At 36.2% G+C, this 25,503-nt stretch overlaps 3 protein-coding genes across 4 annotated transcripts; all 3 read right to left on the reverse strand.

The window, feature by feature from the left end:
• Positions 278 to 7,537, reverse strand: LOC109820045 (protein PGR-like). Its single transcript, XM_020386101.1, has 5 exons — positions 7,286 to 7,537; positions 7,091 to 7,204; positions 3,017 to 3,236; positions 857 to 1,105; positions 278 to 736 (listed from the first exon to the last, which is right to left on the reverse strand). The coding sequence occupies exons 1-5, from the start codon at positions 7,429 to 7,431 to the stop codon at positions 605 to 607; spliced, it is 861 nt and encodes a 286-aa protein (XP_020241690.1). The 5' UTR covers positions 7,432 to 7,537; the 3' UTR covers positions 278 to 604.
• Positions 9,036 to 15,900, reverse strand: LOC109822239 (D-glycerate 3-kinase, chloroplastic). The gene is made up of 12 exons (XM_020388402.1): positions 15,634 to 15,900; positions 13,790 to 14,154; positions 13,237 to 13,316; positions 13,054 to 13,105; positions 12,929 to 12,970; positions 12,745 to 12,823; positions 11,160 to 11,191; positions 11,015 to 11,083; positions 10,813 to 10,887; positions 10,593 to 10,709; positions 10,434 to 10,484; positions 9,036 to 9,312 (listed from the first exon to the last, which is right to left on the reverse strand). The coding sequence occupies exons 1-12, from the start codon at positions 15,770 to 15,772 to the stop codon at positions 9,175 to 9,177; spliced, it is 1,239 nt and encodes a 412-aa protein (XP_020243991.1). The 5' UTR covers positions 15,773 to 15,900; the 3' UTR covers positions 9,036 to 9,174.
• LOC109822152 (cyclin-A2-1-like) lies at positions 18,325 to 25,497 on the reverse strand. 2 transcript variants are annotated; one of them, XM_020388314.1, is made up of 12 exons: positions 25,302 to 25,497; positions 24,789 to 25,101; positions 24,337 to 24,470; positions 23,956 to 24,048; positions 21,371 to 21,459; positions 21,256 to 21,300; positions 19,774 to 19,849; positions 19,581 to 19,657; positions 19,471 to 19,504; positions 19,216 to 19,365; positions 18,976 to 19,110; positions 18,325 to 18,815 (listed from the first exon to the last, which is right to left on the reverse strand). In XM_020388314.1, the coding sequence occupies exons 2-12, from the start codon at positions 24,952 to 24,954 to the stop codon at positions 18,759 to 18,761; spliced, it is 1,056 nt and encodes a 351-aa protein (XP_020243903.1). In that variant the 5' UTR covers positions 24,955 to 25,101; positions 25,302 to 25,497; the 3' UTR covers positions 18,325 to 18,758. The 2 variants fall into 2 exon arrangements, with proteins under 2 accessions (XP_020243903.1, XP_020243902.1); XM_020388313.1 differs by having other exon boundaries at positions 18,976 to 19,113.

Below are 25,503 nucleotides of genomic sequence, written 5' to 3' on the forward strand. Positions count from 1 at the left end.
GAGTTCCGTCCAATTCTGTTAAAATGCTGCACATAACCTCATCAATTTGCTGCAGACTCAGACACCACTTAGGTAAGGCTCATTAGCTATCTACATTCAGCAGGTCAAACAAGATATGTTTACGATGCACAATCCCACTTAGGTAAGGCTCATTAGCTATCTACATTCAGCAGGTCAAACAAGATATGTTTACGATGCACAATCTAATTCACAGGGTAACATGCAGAGTCTTACATTCAGCAGGTCAAACAAGATATGTTTACGATGCACAATCTAATTCACAGGGTAACATGCAGAGTCTTCAGCATCGAAAAAATAGTTGTACATAGCAGCACATGCAACTTTCTGTTGCTTCAGGCAATGGTCCCCGATACCTTTGGATGTGGCACGCGGATCCTAGTTTGATGATTAGCCCACCATCCACTTGATCCAAGAACCCTTCAAAACTCTTCTACAATTTGTGTTGCGCGTTACATTTATGGTACAACAACAAGCATTTTACAACCATTTCTGAGGTTTTTCCCGTATCAGGGACAGTATTACCGACCAAAGGGAATGAGAATATTGCCGAAGAAAAGAATCGCCTGCTCAACTATTGAAGCCTTTAGAAGATGTACAGGCATGCTAGCCCTGTAAGCAGTGAGGTGAGCAGTATTGATACTGCATTCACAGCATTATTGTCGAGGATGTCCACTCCAGAGATTCTCTTCACGGTTGGTGATTTTTTGCTGACCACCTACACAACAGCAAAATCACAGTCTATTAAAAACTAGGGAAACAAATGTTCTTACAGAATGAACCCGTGCAACTTTTTAAGGTTTGGAGGCAAAGGGATTGATGAAACTCAATATGTTACCTTACGGCGGACATTGCAGTATCCACTGTACTGAACTGTTGCACCCAACAATGAATCGATAAGACTTCCCAACAAGCCAGATGCTGTGGCAAGAGGTATAACTAGGAGTTGCCTCCAAGATGCATCACTAGCACATTCAGCTGATACCAACCCCACCGCAACATAAGCCAGCCCAACAACAAAGCCAGCTGCTGCGGCGGCTAGAAGACCTTCGTTGGAGACCGCACCATTTGTACCTTTCCGAACTTTCTGATAAAACGAATTCAGAGTATTCAGTTTTGCATGATCTCAATATTTCAAAAACAATAAATTGTTGTTTGCTGGAACTTTATAGCCAATCTGATCTGCTTTCTAATAAGGTATGAGAAAGACCAGTGACATCCCATGTAAGACCCTAATACAAATTGGATATAATATCTGATTACAATAATAATATCACAATTAAAAATCACATTTGTAGTCACCTTGAAATATTACAGCATTCTCCACGTGGAATGAAATTCCAGCTATTAAAAAGCACAGTTAATGACATGTCATACTGCTTTTATTTTATTTTCCCCTATATTTCTTAGTTTCCCTTTTCTTCGTATTTTTTTAATAACTGTTTCGTTCAAGATATGTAACTGGACGCAAAGCACAATATCACATCACCTGGATAAGTGAACATCAGGTTGTGTTTTACATTTTTATATCCAACCTTGCTTGAATGTAATCATCATGTCAACTTTGTCATAACTAAATATTGAAAAAAAAAATCCAAATGCAATGTTCAGATAACACATATTTGACTATTATAAAGATCCCACAGATATTGTTGCTTAAGTTCCAGATGGCTGAGGGCAAAAATCATTGAGGGTTGATAAACAAGCAAATTCTGCCTCAACGTATAAATAGTAAATACGCAAGGGCATTTTGCATTGTTTTTATTTGTTTCATTATCACAACTTTTGTGTCTGCCACAGGAAGGGAGGGTGTGGGCAGGGAGTTGGTGTTCTTTGCTTCAAATTGCGAGAGGCACATTGCACCTCTCCATCTCCTTGCTAAAGACTATTTCTAACAGTTTGGCAGTCGAAGTGTAGGTAGCAATGGCTATGAACACATGGAAATGTCATCAGACAAACATTAAATGATAGGAAATCTATAACTCCTTTTGTACAAAATGAGAGCGATGTTTAACCTCCTGTCGGTTATTTATGACAAACATATGTAGGAGAATAGTTGCATTGTAGGGTTCTTTCTATCATGTGTGCTGCTTCGGTTCATGAACTTTGTTGGAAATGTTTAATGATCTATGGGAGAGTTGAGAATACTCAAACTTAATCAAAAAGTTAAAATGGGTGAAAATGAGAAAGATACCAGTCCAAGAATAATCTGCAATCAAACTAGTATCTGAAATGACCACCACTTAGGAGATTTATGTTAAGGCATGTTTTCTGTCAAATAGGATTGCCCTTCAAATATGATTGCCACCCAAACATGAAAACAGATAATGTAAGCAAACTGAAAAGGAAGAGGATCATTTAGAGAGACTAATTAATTGGAACAAAAACATTTATAATGGAAAAATATACAGAAAACTTAAAAGAAAATGCACGATATCCTTCACAGTTAAGTAATCAGTCCTACTTGCATAAAAACAGATTTCAAATGTAACGAGTTAAATTGTAAACAATTACAGTTGCATTTAAATCCACATTGGCATGAGTTGGAACTTAGAACTTATAAGGCTTGTTTGTAAATCCATTTTCAGAGTGGACAACTTTAAAGCATATGTTTGTTATTAGATGTAGCATAAGTAACAAACATGTATCAGTTCAGGATTTCTATTTGGAGCTTAGAGTTTATCAGGAGTTTATAATAAGATGCAACATGAGAATACCTTTCCCCTCTCCCACTATGTGTGTGCAGAGGGGGAAGGAGTGTGGAGGGAAGGGAGGGAATGCACTTGAATGATGAGCTAGAATATATTTCTTGGGGTCCTGCCATTCATTAGCCACAGCCACAAAAGCCTGAAGTTGTACCTTCCAGATAACCACATGTATGAAGAAATAGCCACTAGCACAAACAAGAGCTCCGAAAAAGCCAACATGGATAGACTAGTTAACCACTCTGTTGAATTTGAAGGTGATGTATTATCAACTGAAAATAAAATATATATACCTTGAAGGTTGTGATAAGACGAGGTTCTCCACTGCTCAGTATTCCAATTTCTGATGACCAAGTATCACCATTGCAGCAGGCGTAATGTCCAATAATTCCACCAATAAGGCCAGTTATAACAATTGATTCTTTTGTGTTTAGGCACCATTGCTGTTCCTGATACAGGGCGAGTACAAGCAGCATAATGGTCGCAATTGCACTGTTGGATAGAACCTGCACCCTGTGAATGAGGCAGATTCCATATTAGAAATGTGGAAGAAAACACAACCGACAATTATAAAGGCATAATTTGCATAGTTTGACTTGCGAAGTGGAAGCCTTAATCATGTCTTAGTTGCGATGAAGTGTCATATTATGAAGGCACAGTTTGCATATTCTGACTTTTCTGACTTTTGAAATGGAAGCCTAGTCACGCGCCTTAGTTACAACAAAGTGTCACATTAACCAAACCATATAAATACATCTATCCTAATGTTTGATGGATTAAAATCGTAAAAGAACTTGAATTGTAGAGGGAAGCTAAGCTTCATAACAGAATTTTGGACCTCAATAAAACTTCCAATCTAGGAATCAAACAAATTTGAGATAAAAAGTTTGATGCAACCATTTCAAGATTTTCTAACAATCATATTTGCTAGATCAGTATAAGGAATGTCCCTTTGCAAAGAACTTGTAATAGATAGATTTATATCCAATGGACAGTTGTCACTAACAGTTTGTTCAAGTAGGGAAAAAAGGTTATTGTACTCATCAATGTTAAGTTTTCTTGATGTACATTGTTAGCTTGATATACACTACAACAGATAAGCTGGAATAAACTGGTTATCTGATAATTCTAAACAAGTACTATCTTATAGAAGTATGCAAACGTAATAATGACACGTGAACATTATTTATATTTTCTTTCATTAATGAAGTTGAGTTCTTTTTAGCTAATGAAGCAAGGTAACAAGGAAAGCAAAATACTCCTTAATGATATGAGATGCGAGAAGCAATCTGGAGGAAGAATCTAATTGAAGAACGTAATAGGTGAGGTCCAAATTTGATGGACATAGCAAATTGCAAGAGAGGTGCAGAACTACATGATACATAGCCCTGAGCAACATGCATTCCATTGTGTTTTTCTTCTCTTCTCTCAGATTATCTCAAAATTTCTTCCTTCCCCTTCACTGGTCAACAAAGCGTTACCAGGCTAACTCAGGATGAGCTCCTTCACTCTTCCATTCAGCCTGGACCCCAACAATCAAGCCCTACACTTTGATTACAATAAGGACTAGAAAATCCTCCACTTCGTGTGCAATTGGAGACCATGAATCTGGTTTCGGTTGTCAACTAAATTTTTCCCTGGAGCAATGTCAACTTAATGATAGACCTTATTCTTCACGAACTAACTGTTAGAGACTTCATCTAATCTGTGACATTTCACTTATTGTGTCTGTTTAATTCCACAACTCCACCTAAGTCAATGCATCTCCCTATTTTCATCATCAGCATAAGCATAAATTCCTAGCAACTCCATTCCGGAACTTGAAGTTCTACACTTCCAGATATAGCTCTTCTGCCTAGGAAAAAAACGCCCCTTCGGCTCTGCTAAATCATCTCTTGCGCTCTCCTCATAAGTCATAGCCCTAACTTCAGGACTGAACCCATGTATGACCTACGTTCAATGCCCAAATTATTTGAGCCTTAATGAATTCAGATGAACCTGATCCAACCATTTCGAAAATTATATTACCGCAGCAACGTCATACAGTGACCATTTTAGTTAGGAAAATTCTCTCTTATCTTCGTCATACTTTTCCTTTCTTTCCCACTTGCATTTCTTTTGTTTTCCTGGGGAATGACACATATCACCTTCTAGAACTTGGATCCCTCTAAAGAAAGGAGCCCTCTTTAGTAAGTGAACAACTATACTCAAGGTTGGTAGAGTACTCGACTGTAAAGAGCAGGGAAGGGATCTTGAATTGGATCAGGGCCGGCCCTGGGGTAAGCCCACCAAGCCCCGGGGCTGGGGCAACCCAGGGCCGGAGGGCAACCCATCCCTTTCTTCTGACCGCAGCTACATATTTCCCTCATCCAATAGCCGCCAAAATCAACAGCTGTAATCGGACCATCATCTCGCCTCCTCCCGCTTTCTTCTTCTATCTCTGACGATTTTGGCGGCTAGGGTTTTGATGGGGGCGTTGATGAGGGTTTTGGGGGCCTAGGGTTTTCGAGATGAGCGCGGTCAACATCACGAACGTGACAGTACTCGACAACCCTGTGGCGTTTCTCAATTGGTTCCAGTTCGAGATCTCCTACGAGTGCCTCGTCCCTCTCGAAGACGGTACGGATTCGATCAAGATCTCATCTTTTCCCTTATTTTAATGCTGAGTTCTGATTGCATTTGTTATATCTTCTCGTTGCTTGATTTCCTTAAGTCAGAATTTCTAAGCAGAAGTCCTGCTTCCACTGTGGCTAATTGAACCTAGATCCATTAATACCTATTTTGTTGCAATAAGCGAGCTAATGATGAAGTTAGCTTCTTATTCGATTTGAACCTAGAACCTTTTGGACATCACATCTAGTTTTTATGACTGAGTCAACTTCAGTTTCTTTGATGCAGTTATCTTGGTTGCAATGTCGATATTGATCTACCTGCTTGACTCACATCTACTGACCTTCATCGTAGGAGTTAGTTTTGTTTTGTTGCATCTTTATTTGCATTGCCATCTTTGTGTGGGTTTCTTGTTGCCCATAGCATAATATTTACCTTTCATTTGGCTAATCATACAGCGTTGACTTCATTATCAGCGGATAGTTTTGCAAGTAGTAAACCTTTCATTGTTTTGTTTGGGAGGCTTTCTTCATCGTCATGCTTGTGACCTGTTACTAGCTTGGTTGCTACCGACCTGGCTGTAAGTGTAAGCAAATAGTATTCAATACCTATCACTATACCAGTTGATACCTTGACTTCCACTGATTGCTCCCTTTGGGTATTTGAAATACACAAATGTGTGGTGAACCAGGTGCTCATAATATGTTCTGACCCAACAAACCGCGTCTTAAATTTTGAAAAGCACTTGCGTGCAATTGATTGGTGTTCTTGTTTCTCGATCTTCTTTCAGTAATCTATTTTATTAAAAAAATATCTGTTATTTTATTTATAAACATTAATGACTGGATGCTTAGAACTAGTTCAATCAAGAAGTTGAACCAGTTTAGATAATAGATTCGTGTTGATTAATATCGTGTATTCATCAGATTTTTTATCGTTGTTGTTCGTAACAAATTTTTAATATAAGAGGCAACCAAAATTGAAATGGGCTAGGGCAACCCAAACCTCGGGGCCGGCCCTGAATTGGATACATCCAAAATCTAAAATCTACTACAATGTTTTCTTCTAAGATTATCATGCACAAGATTCTTCCAAAGTCAACAGCTTGGACAAACAAATCTCCCCTCCTTAAGCTCGTGGTCGTCGTAAGTCAAAACAAAAATCAATAATCAAACTTTCAGTTGAAGAACTAACCTGACCATAGAACTCCACTAATTAATCACATGATTTCAGGTGACTAAGGCAAAATCGAAATCAATAAATGAAACATTAAATTATTGGAAAAAAAAATCATCATATGCTCTCAAGGACACAGTAGTTATACAAACGATGCCAAATTTCTCCTCAGAAACAGGGCTCTAATATCAAAAACCAAATCGATAATCAAAAGAAACACTAATGGTGTGTTTGGGAGATGCCTAAGGGAAGGTATTTTCCCTTCCTTCTCTTCCCCTTCTTTACCCCTCAATTTGGGGGGTAAGATTTTAGTTCAATCCCACCCCCCCCCCCCCCTATTCCCCTCTCCTACCTTCTAAATGGAAGGCCAAAGCAACTACCCTCCATCCAACAGGCTATTAGGGAAGGGAAGGAAGGGGAAGTAACATTTTTGCACAATTTTTTCCCATTCCCCCTCCTTCACCTTCCTAAATGCAAACCCAAACAAGGTTAAAATTACATTTCTCTCCCCCCCCCCCCCCTCTCTACCCTCCATCCCAAACATACCTAAAAGACTAAACTTCACATTAAAGAAATCTCACCAATTGCGCTGGCCTCCTTCTCTGAAATCCTCCTCCAATTTCCTCTTCCTCTCTTCTCCCACCTTCGTGAGCTTCGACGACGAGAAGAAGAACACCAGCAGTAAAAATCCAAACCTTCAACAGTAAAAACGCCAAAAACCTATGAAAAAACAAATTAAAATAGAAAAAATAACACACTTTCTTCAAGAATCGGACCTGAAACCGGCGCAGAAGTGAACCGCCATCACCAAGAACCCAGCGAGAGCTCCCGATCGATCCAGAGACTTGCGCTTCAAAGCTCTGATCGCGATCAAGGACGAGAGAAACACCGCGAGGACGAATCGAATCAAGAAAGGATCCATTCTTTTGTGATTTTGTTTTCCGATCGAATGGTTTTATTTTTATTTTTATTTTTATTTTTATTTTTATTTTTCGATTTCAAGAAATGAGAGAGAGAGAGAGTGATGAGGAAGAAGAACGAATAAGTGGGAGGGTAGCCTGCTGTGCTTGTATTTAAATAGGCGGACGACAGAGTAAAGTTCACGTGGTGGTTAAAGTGCAACACCCAGAAAATAACCCAATAATTTTGTGGGTCCATATTAATTTCATATTAAATGATGTCATGCAAGAATGTGGAAAGATAGTGGAGGATATGTTTTTGAGTAACAAAATTTAGAAATTTGGAAAAGTTTTTTTAAAAAGATGCAAAGTACCCCCTCGTTACCATTTTTAAATATGGTTTACCTTCTGACTGAAAAATATGGAGTGAAAATGGGAAAGAACCTTACTCACTATGAGCATTGTTTTCCCCCTTCAATCTTTTAATATTTTGGAATTATTCCCTCAAATAATTGGAAGCCATAAGGTTCCGCAATTCTTGCATTTCATTGCTTTTATTAATTGTAGGATTAACTTGAAACAACTTATAAAAATTTGAGGAACTAATAGCACTTTAGATGACTTAAGGGGCTTTTAAATCAAGTTATAAGAATTGAAAAGCTTAATGCAATTTTTTGATGATTTGAGGGACTAGTTTCGAAATATTAAAGATTTAGGGGCTTTTTTATTTAACCGATCACAAACTACTCCAAGATTGGTGATCATTGAGTGAATAATATTCAATAGAAAAACTTGCGTTAACCAAATAAAAACAATTTTAAAACTTGAAAGAAAAAAAAAACTCTGTGAATGATCCAAACAAAAGTCCAAAGTGAAATTTGACCCTGAGAAATTCTTCAAGTAAGATTAATTTACAATTGATAAGACTTGGAAGTAACCCAATATGTCATATGTGACAAAGTTTTCATTTTACAGGCGTGAGCATTCTATTGCATTCTATTTCTTTGTTTCCTTTTATATGATATTAAAAAAGAACAAGAATTTGTTCTAGAATAAAAAAAAAATTTTGACCCTAATTTTGAATATTGAACCATTATTGAACCTCATTTCTTCAACAAGTCAGAGTTGATTAGAAGAAAGAAAGTATTGTGAATTATTGCCTGAAATGCGACTATTTTGTTTTGACAGATAATTTTGTTGATTTCTAATAATCTCCATAATATTATTTACTTTTTTTAAGTGTTCTTAAAATTTAGAAAGAAATGTTGTTATGACGAAACCTGATAATTTGTAGCTAAAATACACAATTAATAAAAAGAATTTGAAAATTTAATGCTCAGCGCATAGAAAGCAACTCTCGAGCTAGCATCAGTTTGTCTTTGTGTTGAAAACCTCCTTATCTACGCAGAAAATATTCATATTTAATAAAACTGTCCGTTTTAGATAGAGACATTCAGATTTTTCCTGTGAAGAAAATGAGAGCTTTTATTTTCAGCATACCAACAAAATTAGCTCAAAACACATCAAGCTTGTCCTTTTTAATGTGAATAATGCTCTGTATTTATTTCTTTTCTGTCGTCATGTAATGGCCGTTTTGTTCTACACAATTAAAACTGTAGAGAAAAAATAATTCAGAAAAAACTATATATATAACACACTAGAGTTACAAATTGTACGACGCTTTTTATTGAAGCATATCTTAGTAGACCTAGAGAAGAGGAAATAGATAGTACGGAGCATTATTATCATACAATTAGAATTCAATTCTATGAGATAGGATTCCTCGCTTCATCAATCTCAACTACAAGGAGACGATTTGGATCTAAACCTTTCGGTCCTTCAGAGTATAGAACTGGAAGATAAGCCTTGTACGCTGGTAAGTACCGCGATACAAAATCCAAAACCTGCGAAAATATTGGAACACATATGAAGCAATAAGAAAGACTTTTTTCTTGCCTAAGAAAAATAAATAATGGAACCTGTATTTAGGGGTCTAAACAAGTTGGATTCAAAATGAATACTCTGGTATTCAACTCTCAATCCAAAAATACCTGCTATTTGAATCCACTTACAATATCCAACGTACATAGGAAGATGATATTTAATGTCAATTCATCGATCCAAAAAATACCAAAAGAGAAATAGCAAGATGTTCTACATAAGCTCATCAAACTCAGTGTAATTCACTGGTAGCAAATAGAGTAAATTGCACATAACCCCCATGGTCTATGCTATTAATTAAATAAGGGGTTTAGTGCAACTAAAGGTATGGATGAGGGGGTTACGTGAAATTTACCCTAATAATAAGAAACACTTGTATATTAATAACATTTATCACATAATAGTGATGGTATATAGATAATTTATGCAAGTTATAAGCATAGCAGATACCATATAGAACATACAGCACAGTAGATAAGGATACTCAATGTATATTCAAATATCGATAGATGTGTATAGAAAGCCAATTCAGATACTTTGGAGATTATTTTTCACACTATATTTGTCGCAATAGCAATGTCATCTTTGAAAATCAAAGAGAAAAGGCAGCATTCATTTGAGCAAGTATCTAAAGCAAGCAGAAGCACAATATCACTTCATGTATGAAGACTGAACTTCACAGCCTTGGCAAATTAGACCATAAATCCATAATCGTAGAATAGCTCATACAGATCAAGGTAATTTATGTAATTACTCTTCAAGCCTTTAACATAAAAAGGACCCACGATATCTTTTTACACCTTGAGAGCAATTTTTTAAGGGTCTATATTTCTACTAATAGTCCAAATTGTCACCCAAAAAAGTATAATAGGTGAAAATTTTACCAAATTCCAGATTACATGAGAAGAACACAAAGTTAGTTTAAGTGACCATGTAATAAAAAAAAGATCGATTGAAGTATTATAGCTTACTGATCTTGTATCTTTAAAGTGAATTGACAAAATCCCACATTGACAAATTTCCACATTGACAAATATAAATTCTATAATAACTGGAGATACTAAGAACAAGCAGACATGAGTACCTCCTCATCTGACATGCCAGGTTTCCCATCTGCCCTCATGGCCACCTCCGCCTGAAATTTATAAATGAGATGAAGAATGAAAAAGAGAAGGATAAGAAAGAATATATAACCATTCAGTTGTATACTAAATTACAACTCTGTTTTTTTTACAATATTAACCTGCAATCGCCACTGATACACGCAACTAGGATCCTTAATCTTAATAATTATCCATGCCTCAACAAACTTGTCCCATGCATCATAATAAGCTTCAAGGTTCTTGTTTACAAGTTCAAGCTGGAGAACAAAGTAGACCATGAGCTATGCTTTTATAAAGATGAAATATGTGTTAATTGGTAAAGATAAGATCTTTATTTGTACTTTTTTTTGTAGAACTAACCTGTGGATCAACTGCTTTCACTACATCATTTGGAAGAGGCTTGAATCCAAGCATCCAACCTTCGAATAGAATAACCTAAATGATCAAGGCGTAAAAGATATATAATACCACTTACAAGACAAAATCAAAAATAAAAATCCAATAAAAAATTCTACTCATTCTATTTCAATTGATAAATCTTCAATTTAGTAATAACTTTTACCGTAAGAGGTCCTTTAACCTCTGGCCATGTTGAAGGATCAGCTCTGTCACCCCTCCCTCCATATGCTGACTATAGAGAACTAGTAAGTTCATAATAAACAAAAAATATAACAATCAAGTGAAAAAAAGTATGCACCCTAATATACCTTATCATACCGTGGGAGTTTCGCCTTCATTCCTGGATATTACAAGAAAATGTCAGTCTTGCATACACACACATTCACAATAACAACAAAAAATAAAGGGAAAAATGCTTCCAGCCCCCAAAAGCCAAGTGAACGTGCTTCCCACCCCTAAAACTTGGTCAATGGGTGTTTTACCCCTAAAAATAAAGATTTTGTTCTCTGAGCCCCCAAAACACAAAACCGGTGTTTTACCCCTAAAAATAAAGATTTTGTTCTCTGAGCCCCCAAAACACAAAACCCAAGACATTAAAATATGTGAAGACCATAATACCCTTCTCTCTCTCTTTCTTTTTTTATTAAAATATGATGAGGATTATTTTATTATTTTTCTCTCTCTCTCTCTCTTCATCATGATGGGTTTGTTGTTAAGGTTGTGAATCCTCTCTCTCTCTCTTTCTTTTTTTATTAAAATATGATGGGGATTATTTTATTATTTTTGTTTTCTCTCTCTTTTTATCATGATGTACCAAGAGGATAGTTGAAATGATTGATGAGGTTTATTTTATTATTTTGATTGTTTGTATTGGGAGGTTGTTAAAGTTACGGGTTGATTGTTAAGGTTACGGGTTGATTGTTAAGGTTACGGGTTGGTTGTTAAGGTTAAGGGTTTGTTGTTAAGGTTGTGAATCCTCTCTCTCTCTCTATCATGATGTTTCTTTGATGATATGAAATGATTATATTATTTTCGTTTTTTATTATTTTGGTTGTTTGTATTGGGAGGTTGTTAAAGTTACGGGTTGATTGTTAAGGTTACGGGTTGGTTGTTAAGGTTAAGGGTTTGTTGTTAAGGTTATGGGTTTGTTGTGTAGGTTACGGATTTGTTGTTAAGGTTACGAGTTTAATTGTTAAGGTTACGGATTTAATTGTTAAGGTTACGGGTTTAATTGTTAAGGTTAATAAAAAACAAAAATAATAAAATAATCCTCATCAATCATTTCAACTATCCTCTTGGTACATCATGATAAAGAGAGAGAGAGAAAACAAAAATAATAAAATAATCACCATCATATTTTAATAAAAAAAGAAAGAGAGAGAGAGAGAGAGAGAGAGAGGGGATTCATAACCTTAACGACAAACCCTTAACCTTAACAACCAACCCGTAACCTTAACAATCAACCCGTAACTTTAACAACCTCCCAATACAAACAACCAAAATAATAAAAAATAAAAATAATAAAATAATCTTCATCAATCATTTCAACTATCCTCTTGGTACATCATGATAAAGAGAGAGAAAACAAAAATAATAAAATAATCTCTATCATATTTTAATAAAAAAAAAGAAAGAGAGAGAGAAGGGTATTATGGTCTTCACATGTTTTAATGTCTTGGGTTTTGTGTTTTGGGGGCTCAGAGAACAGATTCTTTATTTTTAGGGGTAAAACGCCCATTGACCAAGTCCTGGGGGTGGGAAGCATGTTCACTTGGCTTTTGGGGGCTGGAAGCATTTTTCCCAAAAATAAAATAAAATTAAGAACTACTCCGATCATAAGAAATTACAGAACTATAGACTTAAAAGTCACGTAACAGTTCAACAGAAGGGTACCTTCCTTCGTCAGTTTGCTTAATTTTGAAAGTGTATCAACTGAGAATTGAAGATCATGGCTTCCCGCATTACCACGTAACTGGAATGAATTAGTAACAGGTAATTAAGAAATAATTTCACAGAACACAGTTTCCACAGAATAGAATGCGCATATTGTAATTAATGAAAATTTCCCCTTTAGCACCTCTAATAGAGCATTCCCAGGGTTTTGACTTCTTAAGTTGGCCTGAAAAGAAGCGTTAATACATAAGAGAATGAAAAAGGAAGGCACAGGAAAGGGAAATTGAGTTGGGACGAGGATATCTCTACCTGTTCTTCTGCAGTCAAATAAAAATCGTCTATTGATAAAGTTGCAGAATTCCTGGGAGATAAGTCATATCAGCTCGCCATTGTAAGTCTGTAGAGGGAACTGATTTTTTTCTATATGAAGAAATCAACAAGGAATTCTTTAAACAGAGGAACATTCCATGTAGCAAAAAGATGTAAACTTACCTACCAGTGCGCCGGAAAAGATAATCTAGAGCAAACACAAGAGTAGTTTTCCCACTACCTTGGGGTGCACTAACGCCAATCTGAATGATAAAGTATTGAGGGTCAACTATGAACAAAGAGGTACTTAATATTGTCTGCTGAGTAATTTCTAAATAATATAAAGATGGTCGTGCTGAAAAAATAATGATAATGTATATATATGTTTGGAAAATTTATTTGACTATACAATTACCTATTTATGTGTATAACACTCACTACGGAATGGAAATAAATAAACAGTTAATTTCACAAAACCCCCCTAAACTTTGGGGATTGCACATTCCCCCTGAACCTCCTCCCCCTAATGGAGGGTTTTTTCTCTCAATGATATGTTAGTTATTATTTGTCAATTAGAATAGAGGGATCCAATGAGAAAGGTCGAAAGTTCAGGGGGTGATGTGCAAAAAACCCCAAAAGTTTAGGGGGTTTTGACAAATTAACCCATAAACTATAGAAACTTGTGGGTAACATCTCAATAGGAGCACTTTAAAACAATCAGAGAGCAGGAGGGTACCATTAAAGGTGGAATCTCTTTTTCTTCATTAAATTTGGAGCGGTGAAGTTGAACTTGTTCTTCACACCAGAGAAACACGGGAATATAGTAATGGTAGATTCTGGCCTTTTCGGGGAGTGTCATGGTAAGTTCATTCATCCGAAATAATCTGCACAAATAACCTCCATATAATATCCATTTGTCTATGGTTTCTGCCACTTTTTCCTGAGTAAAACCCAATTTTTCTATCAGAGGCCCCATCAAAATGAACTGGAACAGATCATCAACGGAGGAAACTAGTGCAGGAGATGTAGGAAACACTGAGTGCAGTGATTTTGCTCCTCGTTCATTGGCCAAAATGCTGCCATGCTGTTTGTGAGTGGGAACTGGAAAAAATGTTAATGAATTTGATTTAGCACAAACAATCAAAATCAAACTGAAGCATTACACTATGATAATTTACAAATAAAGCGAACAAAATGAAAAGACGGCAAGTACGGATATTTCTTCCTTAGTTGTTGCCCGGAACAAGAAGGATCCAGAACAAACTTGAGCTACATTTTGCTTCAGCATACTGTTCTAACCCATCAGACTTCGTTAGGCATTAAAAATGAAAGGAAAGAATTTTTTTTCGTATCTTACTTTATTATGAAATGAAATACATCCTGGGTATCTTATCTAAATTTACAGAAACCATCAACAACGTAGAGCAACATAACCTTCGCATATCACATAGATTAGCTTGTGATAAATAAAAAATAGTAGCTATAATTTTGGAGATATGTCCTGACCTGATGAATGCGTACCCAATAGAAATTTAGATTAATGACATTCAGCTTATTTACAGGAAAGATACCAATATATAGCGTGAAGGGACATACTCCTTGCATATCATTGGAAGATTTCATAACAGTTATAGGTACTCGCATATATGAAATCTTTATTAAGTAAGCTGTCATAGATATAAGCTTTATACATGTAAATAATCCCTACTTTTGCACTCAAAAGGATGCAAGAATTTCACATGGAGTATCGAGTTACATAATTAAAAGCAAGACTGACAGAAATAAGCGAAAGGTATTTATGATATCTACTAATCTAAGGGTTGTACCCTTAGACACCTCTATCATGAAATTGTATCATATCTGTCTGTTGCACATGATACTTGAAGTTTCTGCGAAATTTTCAGAATTTGATGTGTTTCATTTCGTCATGCCATGTCATGTACTTCCCACATTGGCATGCCAGTGTCCGTCCGACATAGACTACGGTCTTTGGAAAAAGGTACAGATCGTTTTTTTTAGGATAAACGTGGGAATATTATATCCCCTCAATATGTCCATCTTATTAGAGGAGGAAACTGCTCTCGCTTTTCTCCGATTCTATCCTTTTCTTTCCCCTGAAATCCTACCAAACTCCACTATTATCCACACCATTTTCTCCCCTTCTAGTGTAGTAGTTGTTATCTCTATGGTCTATCCTTTCCGCACGAGCAATGGCAAAAACATCCGAGTTGTTACAACTCTTTCTGCAACACATTCGTTGCACCTCTCACTTCTTACAATTACACTCGTTACTTAGCCAACCATTGTAATATCCGCGTACGTCCTATCACCCTCATTCATATTCCAATTTCCTTCAGAATATCGTGATGAGAACATTTATTGCAAGTGATACATAACTACACCCCCACATTTCATGTTAGCTTTCCTAAAAATTACCCCCCGCTTTCTTCTGCTAATTCTAAATCCTTTTTGAACTCCAATGCTTCGACGGAACTAGATAAGATCGCAAGCTAATGATTACCTGATTGATTGAACAGCAAATCATACTGAACAAGCAAGTCATCAGAGAACAATTCTAACCTGATTTGAGACCGAGAAAACGAGAACAAGTACTACAAGGAGAAGCAGAAGGAGAGGCGTGGAATTTCGACGAAGAAGGAAAGTAAGCAGCCGCCGCAGATGACGGCTGTGAAGAAAGTGCAGCACTCAGAACCCTCATCCTGAGCCAGGACTCCAAGGAGAGCAATGACCCACAAAAGATAGCTCAGGTAACACATAATAGGCATTATATAGATAGATAGTCATCACCCATTGTGGGTGATGCTACTCGGTTTTGCTCCCTTGCTTTGCCAAAATTACTCTGAGATCCTTGATTCCTTCATTTATTAACATCAGCCCCCTGAATTCACAGCCGGACAGGGGACCACAAACTGGGTGGTGGAGGTGGAAACTGTAAAAATTATCCACTCCTCCTACTATTACCGGCTAACCACTGCGAAATTCTCGCGATCAATTGGAAGAAAAAAATCATCAGCTTGTGGATTTGAAAGTGTTGTTACCGAGCAAAAAAATTGGGGAACCGGGCAGGATTTGACGTGATTAAAGCTAAAATTATAGTGATGCAAATTCATTTCATCATAATATAATTGTAATTTTGAAGCAGATAGCTATCATTTACCTGTGTGATTGGCTTCCATTGATGGTGGCCTCTGTCGATGAGGACCTGTGACTGTGAGATTTCGATGGTAGGGTCTCCACGTTACGGGCCATCGATAAGCTGTTATTTACAGTCATTTAGGGTTTGTTTTTGTTTTTTTTTTTTTTTTGATACAGGATGGATTGCAAATTCTAGGATGAAAAAAGTGAGTTTTTTTTTCAGTTTATGGATTTCATAATATTTGTTTGGTTTAAAATAAATTTTGAGATATTAAATATCTAAATAATAAAAAACTAATATATAATAGCATTCGTAAAATCCCTTCTTTGAGAGAAGATTTAGAGTAGATTTCAAATTCTAGAATTTGTAATGCTACAATTTGAGTTTGAAATAAACAAAATATAAATTATAAGATTACATATCCCAAAATATTGATGAAATAAACAACATTTCAGAAATTCCAACTCATGCTAAAAAAACATATGGATTTCTGAATCCTATAGTAAAATCCGTAACCTAAAATTATAAAATTTGACCCCTTATATGATAAACTTAACGTTTCAGCGATCCGCCAGAACATCTTAGCGGACGGAGAGACCGTCCGACTGAAGATCTGAAGGCCGCGTGTTCGGTCCACGCTTGTCGCATCCTTTACTGCATTCTCTTCTCACGCGACATCCATTTTTGGCTTTTTCTATTGTTGGTGCAAACTCTCGATCAGCTTTTCTTTTCTGAGCATATTGTGTCGATGCAAACTCTTGAAAAATAGTTTTTCTATTGTACCGTATTGATTGAATCTTCAAAAAATGTTTTAACCCCAGTATCTTTTTTCCCTTTTTGGGGTGCAGCCTTCCCATGCCCAAGAATTTTGCAATAACCCCATAAAAATTTTATTTTGCAGTACCCCGGTTTTGAACTGTCTTATCTGTAACTTCCAATACTATAAGCAATTCTTCCCGAAATAAAGCCTATTTGAAGTCTTTATGGGGGTTAGTAAATTGGGACATTTTCACGTGACTTGGGATAATTATTAAGATGGAATAATTTTTTTACAAGTAGGATATTATAGTGGGATTATTATAAATAATTTTGTGAAGCGGGATATTTTGATAAAATAGCTTGAGATGATTTTTTTATAATCATAAAGTATGCATTTATGCTTTTTGATGATGTAAATAGTATTTATGTATTTTAAACTTACTGTTATTGATTGATAATTATTTATTAGACTATTAATTACTATTAAGTAACTTTTGGTTAGACTATAAGATATTGTCAAATATTATTATAATATGTGTTGTAGTTTTTTGGTTTTTTAATTAATATTATAGTACAAGTCTAAAATAAAGTTTTCCTTTTTTTTCTTCTTTTTTTTCTCCCGAAGATCTCTTTCTATCATCTCTCAATTTTATTTTTAAATAAATTATGGACCTATACTTTCTATACTTTTAGTTTAATTATATTATTATAATATTTAATAAAAAAGAAAATATAAGAGATGCCTAAAAGGAGACGAGATCCGATCGAAGGAAAGAGGTAAAGAAAAATAAAAAGTTACAAAAAATAAAAAAAATAAAATGGAGAGTTCTGGTTTTTTACCATCTAGTTCCAAGCTAAAACTTTGGATAATTTGAGAGGTTAGAACCCTTATTTTTGTATAGAAAAATAAAAAAAATGATAATTTTGTACAGTTATCCTAGTTCTAGTTTTATTACCGTTCTAGTTGACTAACATTGTTTCAATTTCTTTATTTATGGGAAACAAAAAAAAAATTTATGTGATCAGCAAATTTATATTCTGCCATAGTTCACAAGTTTCTCAATTACTGCACAAAACCCAGCTTCAATACGACAACACCTGTTCTACCTGCATGAAAGTGTAATCAGTCAAAGTTGGCGCCTAGCAACGCACACATACACACAGTTCAATCCAATTCGGTCAACAGAAATCAAAATTTAAGCACTCCAGTTGCATAAATATTGGTATTGACTGAATGAATGTTACAAGAAAAGATCTCCTGCAATTGAAAAAGTACATGCTGTAATCTTCCAAAATTGCTGCAACAATGATTTAATTAGAGGAGAAAGAAAAAGAGCGTGGACACAACATGACCATAGAAGAGGAAAAGGTATTTAGATTTAATCACGTAAGTTACCTATGCAATAGTTACATATCCCACAATTACACGAAATAGTTACACTCCCACAAATACTGGGGCAAATGAATTTTGGGCATATAGATACTGCTTTACATGGTACACCAAATGCTTGAAATAAATAAGCCATTTGGCCAACAATCTCAAGCAGTGATCACCCTCTATCATCCCTCATATTTTACGTTAAAAAAAAAACAAGATCTAGAAAAACAATCAATTGTTGGAACACTAACCACCGTAAACGAAGATGTGAAAAGAACAAAATGAAGGAATCAAATCAGCAGTCAATGGAGTGTCAACTGGAATTTTCAGAACCCTTGATGAAAAAAGATGTTCCAAGTCTGATAACCCTCTGTTAACAGACTGTAGATTAGAAGAATAATCCATGTACCGTCAACTGAACAGTGATTGAAGTAGTTGCGGAGATGCCATAGCAGCCACAGACTCAAACTGTATTCCAAAATAGCATATAGGGTTAATATTAGAGAAATATGTAAAACTATTAGGTAAATTCATCAAAATCAGCCAGATGAGCAACATGAAAGTTCTCATAATTTAGTCAGAAAATATTTTCTTAAATTTACAGTCACATTTAATTTGTCATTTATACCTTTGATTGTCTGTACTTCTCACGAATTGCATTAAGGGGGCAATTGTTCGTATTCAACTGTAACTCTTGCATTGCGAGAACTGCAGCTTTGAGTTCTGAAGCCTTATAAGAGGTATAATGTTCCAGAGTACTATTCTGCTTTTCGAAAGAAAGTAATAAATGCCTTAGCCAAGTTGAGAATAAGCCATCAAGAGAACTTTTGAGAGTTCATAGATGGAAAGGATATCAGTAGGCACTCACCCATGGATGGTCAGACTGCTCCAATGTCCATCTCGCAAGAAACACAGCAGATGCAGCTATGACTGAAGGAAGAAACTTTATGAAGCTATACTCGACCAATGTTAGCTCTGCTAAGTAATTGGCCAGATGACTCAGGGCTTGGGGGGGAACCTGCATTAACAAAAATAATTCACTTCAACCAAAGGTGGTATTATTTAAAGTATGGTTAGTCTAAACAGAACCATGCTGCATAACTTTAATTGTAGAAGTACCTACCTTGTATGATGTATGTGCTGCTCGAATATATCTCCTGCAGAGAAATTATAAGAACATGCCAAAGAGGAAATTTAAACAAATAGGGGTTAACCAAGGTGAGCAGGACTTACCTTAGAAATGTTTTTACAGTGGGCACAGAGATGTGAAAGCTCAAAAGGTCCAATACTTGAATTTCCATTTTTAGCACCTGTTATCCAATAAGGATACCTATGTCAGATCCATCCGTGAACAAACTCTCTACATAACTCTGCGATCTAATATACAAAAGGCACTTCGAAAAATGTGACAAGAAAATGAGCATACCTCTTCTTTGGTGTATGTGTTGTCTGTAATAAAGCAAAATTCTTCTATACGAGGAGCACAAATTTCTTCGTATTTTCTGAGTAACACACAACATAGAAGATTCGAAAGTTCTATTAGCTAAAGCCATATGCTAGAGGAAATCAAGTGCCAATTTAAGCATAAGTCCACATAACTTCAGCATATAAATAAATTTATGAAAATCCCTACTTTACTATATGAACAGGAGGTTGAACGAAATCCAGTTTTACAGTAAGATCAAGATGATACCATCTTGAAACAAGCTTCCACAAAATTGATCCCATTCATGTGCCAAACAAGAAATGCATTACTGTTGGCAGATGATAAACACGCTTGACACACTGTCTAACATCTTACCCGGTTATTACTCAAAAGTCAATTAACTCAAAGTTTATAGGTCAATATACACTTTGCATCACCGTTAGGAAAGTGATGCTGTCAGGAAAGTGACGCTAGCAGAACCTACTAAAAAATAGTTTGCCTAAACATGTGACTTGTAGCACCAAGACCATACTTCTAAGGTTCCCTTTTCAGCATTACAGAAGGTGGGGAAAGATATAAAAGCCAACAATCTAACTACTTCTTGATGTTCACATGAACAACGCACTTGAAACTATCAGGAAAGGAGGTAAAGAAAATAGAAGTTCAATGTTGTCAAACATGACATGCTAGTTATACATTGATAAACGCATTGAATTATCAATATTGGAGAGTAGCCTTCTATGTCATAGTATTAGCAACTAATTAAGGGTTGTATGTGTCTCCGCATTTTCTTTATTCTCATTCAATGATGATTAACCTCAGGTCTCTGTGATACATGGTTAAATGTGTTGCCAATATGCGGCGTCATACCTCAAATGTTTAATCCATCCATTGTCAATCCTCTTGTTGCTAACAGAATTTTTCATGCATGTGATGAACCGGACCAAGGTCATGCCAACCAAATAAATGGAAAGGTAACGTTTTTACTTGAAAAATACGATAACAGTCAAGAATGCATTTCAGATCAAAGTGTATCTGAATTTGGAGGACATTACCGGTTAACATGATACCATACTTGTGTTAGCAGAAAGGTGAAGGGTTGCAGTTTCAAATGTATTAATGCGGTGGATTGACCACCTAGGGATTCATCATGGTACCATGAAACAATCCCACACAAGTTTCATTTAGACATTAATAATCAAACATTAGTATGAAGATAGTTTGCTCAGAAGATACTTTAAATGATGGATATTCAAATAAATAGAATAACATTATCAAATATGACAACCAAAAAATACTACACAACTAAGAAAACATTGACATACTAAATGCAGGCGATCATGTTAATGGTCATAATCTTATTCAAATATATAAAGGAAGATTAACACTAACACATAAAACAAAAAACTTACGATGCAATTAACATGCAACTAATGCCCAATAGTTGCAATCTCTGCCTTTCAATATAATTTGAAAACTTACGATGCAATTAACATGCAACTAATGCCCAATAGTTGCAATCTCTGCCTTTCAATATAATTTTGAGAGAGGAAACGATCGATGATATTAACTAATGCCCAATAGTTGCAATCTCTGCCTTTCAATATAATTTTGAGAGAGGAAACGATCGATGATATTAACGGTGAGATACAGTGTGTCTGGAACAAGCTTGTATTCATCAGAAACCTGAAAGAGGAACCAAGTCATTGACATTAATATAAGGAGCACACGCTCAACTGAAGACAAAAGAAGGCAATGCAAAACTACTCGTAAGTGTTTGAAACCATCATTTAAGTCCACAATATAATTTACAGATAATCGGTAAAGGGTTGCTGACCGGCATATGGGCCTAGGAAGGGAAGGCATTTTTCCATGCCACTGTATTTAAATGCAAGTACATTTACTTCCACTACTACCAAACTGAGTTCCATCATTTGCCGGATTTTTGTGGAGTCATCAGTGATTTTTCAACTAGAATGAGAAACACCAAGTTTAAATCCCAGTCCTAAACCTTTGTAAATGCATAGAGGCATCACACACATGGCAATAGGATGAGAACATACAGAAGTACTCATTATACAGAAACCTTTCTATTATGGTGTTTTTAGTCGCCAAATTGTGGCCCTTTGCCAACAATGGGCAGGTGTCCCTCGACATGCACCGTTCAAATCGAATTGACGATCAGGACTGCCAGGATCCTGACTTAGCCGACTCGTCGAGTCATCATCTCCTTAGGTCGACTCGAATGGCGGTACTTGTCGGTCCTCTTATCGAAGACGACTCACTGCGAGCCCACTCGACAAGTTATTCAACACCTCGCGGAGTCGACTCGAAAGGTATTACTTCTCGACACCCCTCGTTACAAGCCAAAAGACGACAACCTCGCAACCTCCCACCTACCCACCCCACTCACCTACCCCCGCTGACAGCACGTCGACATCATATTATATGTTTGGCAGACGTCATCATTTCTCCATCCCCGACATTATTTGACACATCGGACCACGCAGGCTTTATACGCCGCTCATCCCATCTCATTAATGACGGAATGACAGCACCCATCCTGTGGCCGATCCACGACCGACATCTGTAAAGTAGACGTTAACTCATCCGCCAGCTTAGGTTCGGTCAAAAAGACTAGATTACCCCTCTTGTTTGGCTATAAAAACTAAAATTAGTCCAAATACAAGGGTAAGCAATTTGTTTAGTTTTTTTTTCCATTCCGCTGGATTTTCTCATATTCTCACTCAAGCACCTAGCTGACTTGATCGTCAGAGGAACAACGGGGGAAACAGTCCCCGTCCTCTTACGAGTTGTTACATGTGCAGGGACAAACAGCTCAACTCCAAATCAGATATTCGGAAAAGTGAGCGGCCCCATATCAACCCAGTCCCTATTACCTTTTTTTTTCCTGTGTGATTTAAACCATCAACACTTTCAGTTTTCACTTAAGTAGCCTCCCTGCCTTGGTTAATGAGGTTAATATTTTCATCACATAGAGAACCAGCCAAAATCTCTTGTTCAAAGTTACCATCCATATGTTTCATACTCTATATTTCCTACGTTTTGCACTAACATATTGATATAGATTCTCTAATTTGATTAGTTAATTTAATCCCTTTATGATATAGATCCATCAGCCATAACTCATAAGATAGGGTTTCCTAACAAAGACTGGGCCTCTTAGGCATGAGACATGCCCTTTCTTTTCTGCAGTTTCACCAGCCATGAAATTTACATTGACTTGAGAGGGCATGTGTCTTGGTAGATTTTCATTAAATATGAAGGAGGCCACTCCTTCAGATGAAGGCAGATTATAAAAGGCTGAGATGATAGAGAAATTCTGTAGCTAGTTATCTATCCCTCACTGAGGAAACAAATCTCATCAGCCTCTCCTTTGTTGGATAAAAGGATGCAACTTCTACAAGTACATCTAGTATATTCAAAATATATATCTTCAGTAAAAATTGCCGTATAGGAAGGCTGAAACAATTCTACTTCTTAAGTGGGATCTTGTCCTAATTTTGCTTGATACAGACATCTCATTCATACTCTACGAAGTGTAAACATAGCTATTATTCCTAGCAAATGGGAAATGAGGAAAGGATAACTGGAAATTAACTCCATACCAAAAAACGTCTGAAATTTGTAATACTTTTTGTTCTGTTAGATCTACCATGAATTTCAAGTTTGCCATATATCTAAGCAATGGTTATACACTTTAATATACAGGTTATGCATCCTTCAAGTACCTATACCTCAAGAAAAAATATTCACCTAAAAGAGTAAGTGATCTGAGAAAAAAATATTTGGCAGATGATACATGTATAATCATCTACCACCATACTGTAGATAGCACTGTTCACTGTATACACTGAAACAAGACATCAGGTTATTAGCTAATCAGTCAGCTTTAGCTATCCTCTATTGTCAAAGTGACTAAGTGAGAATGTCGTCCCATTATGAGGCTGTTTAAATTTTAATGTTGATAGGTATAGCTGAATGATATGCCAGATTTGCACAAGCTGAAGTGAAATGGCCAGTGATTATTTAGAAAATGCTGCAAATAAGTAGTCAACTCTCAACTCATAAGCCGAAAGTGAAGTTCAACTTTCATAAGTTGTTTACCAACAAGAATAAATTTCTTTTGAGAAAACATAGCCAAATCAAACTTTTACAAACCTCCACAAGCCAATCAATTAAAATCCCCCGCATGCTATGAGTGATATCTCGCTGCACCGTTTCCATGAAGTTAGAACAAGGTCTTTGGAGGAGCTGAAGAAAGAAGAATTCTTAATATAAGAAATTATAAAAGTCACAAACAGACAAATTAAAAACTGAAACAAGGACAAGAATAAACTGTCACATTGTCCCGGAAAGGTTAAACTCTAGGTAAATAAAAGTTGTGCACTTGATGGGACCTCACGTCTCTTTACTTGCCAGCATTATACAGCGGCAACAGAAGTTAAAGAAATCAAAGTAGTAATGGTAGGAAATTCATAATTGAGATATAGGGAAAAGCGACAGGTCTCAGATTCTTAAAAAATAAAGTTTATATCATACCTCGGCAGCATGTAAATTAGAATATATGTCAGATGAGTAAACACAGCACATCTGGGGATTTGCATGGTCAGCATCAATATCCATATACTCCAACTCAAATGAGCCCCCAGGATCCTCGCAGAATTCATCTTTAACTGCACCCACCAATTAAAGCATTATTACACAATAATATCTTTTATAGGGAGAAATGGCAATATCACCAATTAAAAGAAATAAACGGCTTGCAGAATATTAAGGCATTGACTGAAGTCCAATAGTGAAAATCTTCCATTCTCAATAAGTGTAATGTAAAGTGGTTCCATTGTCATTTTGTGAACAATAACAATGTTGAAATTTGTTTTTACTTAACAATGTCATTTTGATAGTTTGCCTAACTTTACACCTCAGATTGCATTTAAATATTTAGATCGAAACCATTGCTGTTAACAGTGAAAGAAGAGTTTGCTGCTAACCATCCTTTATGTGACGAATGATTTTAGGTCCTTCTTTGGAGGTTTCTTCATCAATCAAAGTTGTGCCACATGTGCTTTCCCCATCCAAGAGGCTCTCAACTTTTTCTGGGTACGTGTAGTTTTCTTTCACAATGAACGAGAGATCAGCATCTTGTGTCTCCAACATCACTACATTCTGTGTTCGATCTTCCTTCTTGTTTTCAAAAATCGATGTATTTTCCACAGGAATGGCAGGGGCTACGTCGGAAATCTTCTTGCCACAACATAATTTTGCCTTGGAAGGAGCAGATTTAATCTTCTGACAGACCCCAGTCTGAGCACAGATTGCATTAAAGAAAAGTTCAGACTTCAAACTAGAAAAAGTAGAAAGAAGACAAGGAAGCATCTATGGAAATTGGTGACAAGATTCACATGTCTTCAAGATTAATTGTTTAAAGATCAGTACAGCTATCACAACAACAGTTTTTTTTTCCTCCGTTAACATTCATGTCAAAAGCTTTCAGATATATGAACCTGGATTTTTGTTACATTGATGCAGCCCTTGAATGAATTCTCACAGCGAGTATTTGTCACATCACGGAGTACTGCCCTCCTCTTGTGTTGGAAAGCTGCAGTGGGAGCAGCATAACTGTTTTCGTGTCTCCTTTTCTTTCCCCGTTGTACCTTCTTGTCTGGATTGGCGAGCGGAGGTTTCAGTGGGAGTACTACACCACTT

This window comes from Asparagus officinalis, chromosome 8, assembly GCF_001876935.1.
Source record: "Asparagus officinalis chromosome 8, Aspof.V1, whole genome shotgun sequence".
Classification (NCBI taxonomy): Eukaryota; Viridiplantae; Streptophyta; class Magnoliopsida; order Asparagales; family Asparagaceae; genus Asparagus; species Asparagus officinalis.

Excerpts from the sequence above, each read along its gene's own strand:
- LOC109820045 (XM_020386101.1), bottom strand. The coding sequence starts at position 7,431 with ATGGATCCTTTCTTGATTCGATTCGTCCTCGCGGTGTTTCTCTCGTCC. Across the intron at positions 7,205-7,285 it reads CACTTCTGCGCCGGTTTCAG|GTTTGGATTTTTACTGCTGG; the intron begins GTCCGATTCTTG and ends TTACTGTTGAAG. Across the intron at positions 737-856 it reads ACTGCAATGTCCGCCGTAAG|GTGGTCAGCAAAAAATCACC; the intron begins GTAACATATTGA and ends GCTGTTGTGTAG.
- LOC109822239 (XM_020388402.1), bottom strand. The coding sequence starts at position 15,772 with ATGAGGGTTCTGAGTGCTGCACTTTCTTCACAGCCGTCATCTGCGGCG. Across the intron at positions 11,084-11,159 it reads AACTCCCACGGTATGATAAG|TCAGCATATGGAGGGAGGGG; the intron begins GTATATTAGGGT and ends AGTTCTCTATAG. Across the intron at positions 10,485-10,592 it reads TGTATCAGTGGCGATTGCAG|GCGGAGGTGGCCATGAGGGC; the intron begins GTTAATATTGTA and ends TATAAATTTCAG.
- LOC109822152 (XM_020388313.1), bottom strand. The coding sequence starts at position 24,954 with ATGTTGGAGACACAAGATGCTGATCTCTCGTTCATTGTGAAAGAAAAC. Across the intron at positions 21,301-21,370 it reads TCTCAAAATTATATTGAAAG|GCAGAGATTGCAACTATTGG; the intron begins GCAGAGATTGCA and ends TTATATTGAAAG. Across the intron at positions 19,658-19,773 it reads ACACATACACCAAAGAAGAG|GTGCTAAAAATGGAAATTCA; the intron begins GTATGCTCATTT and ends ATTGGATAACAG.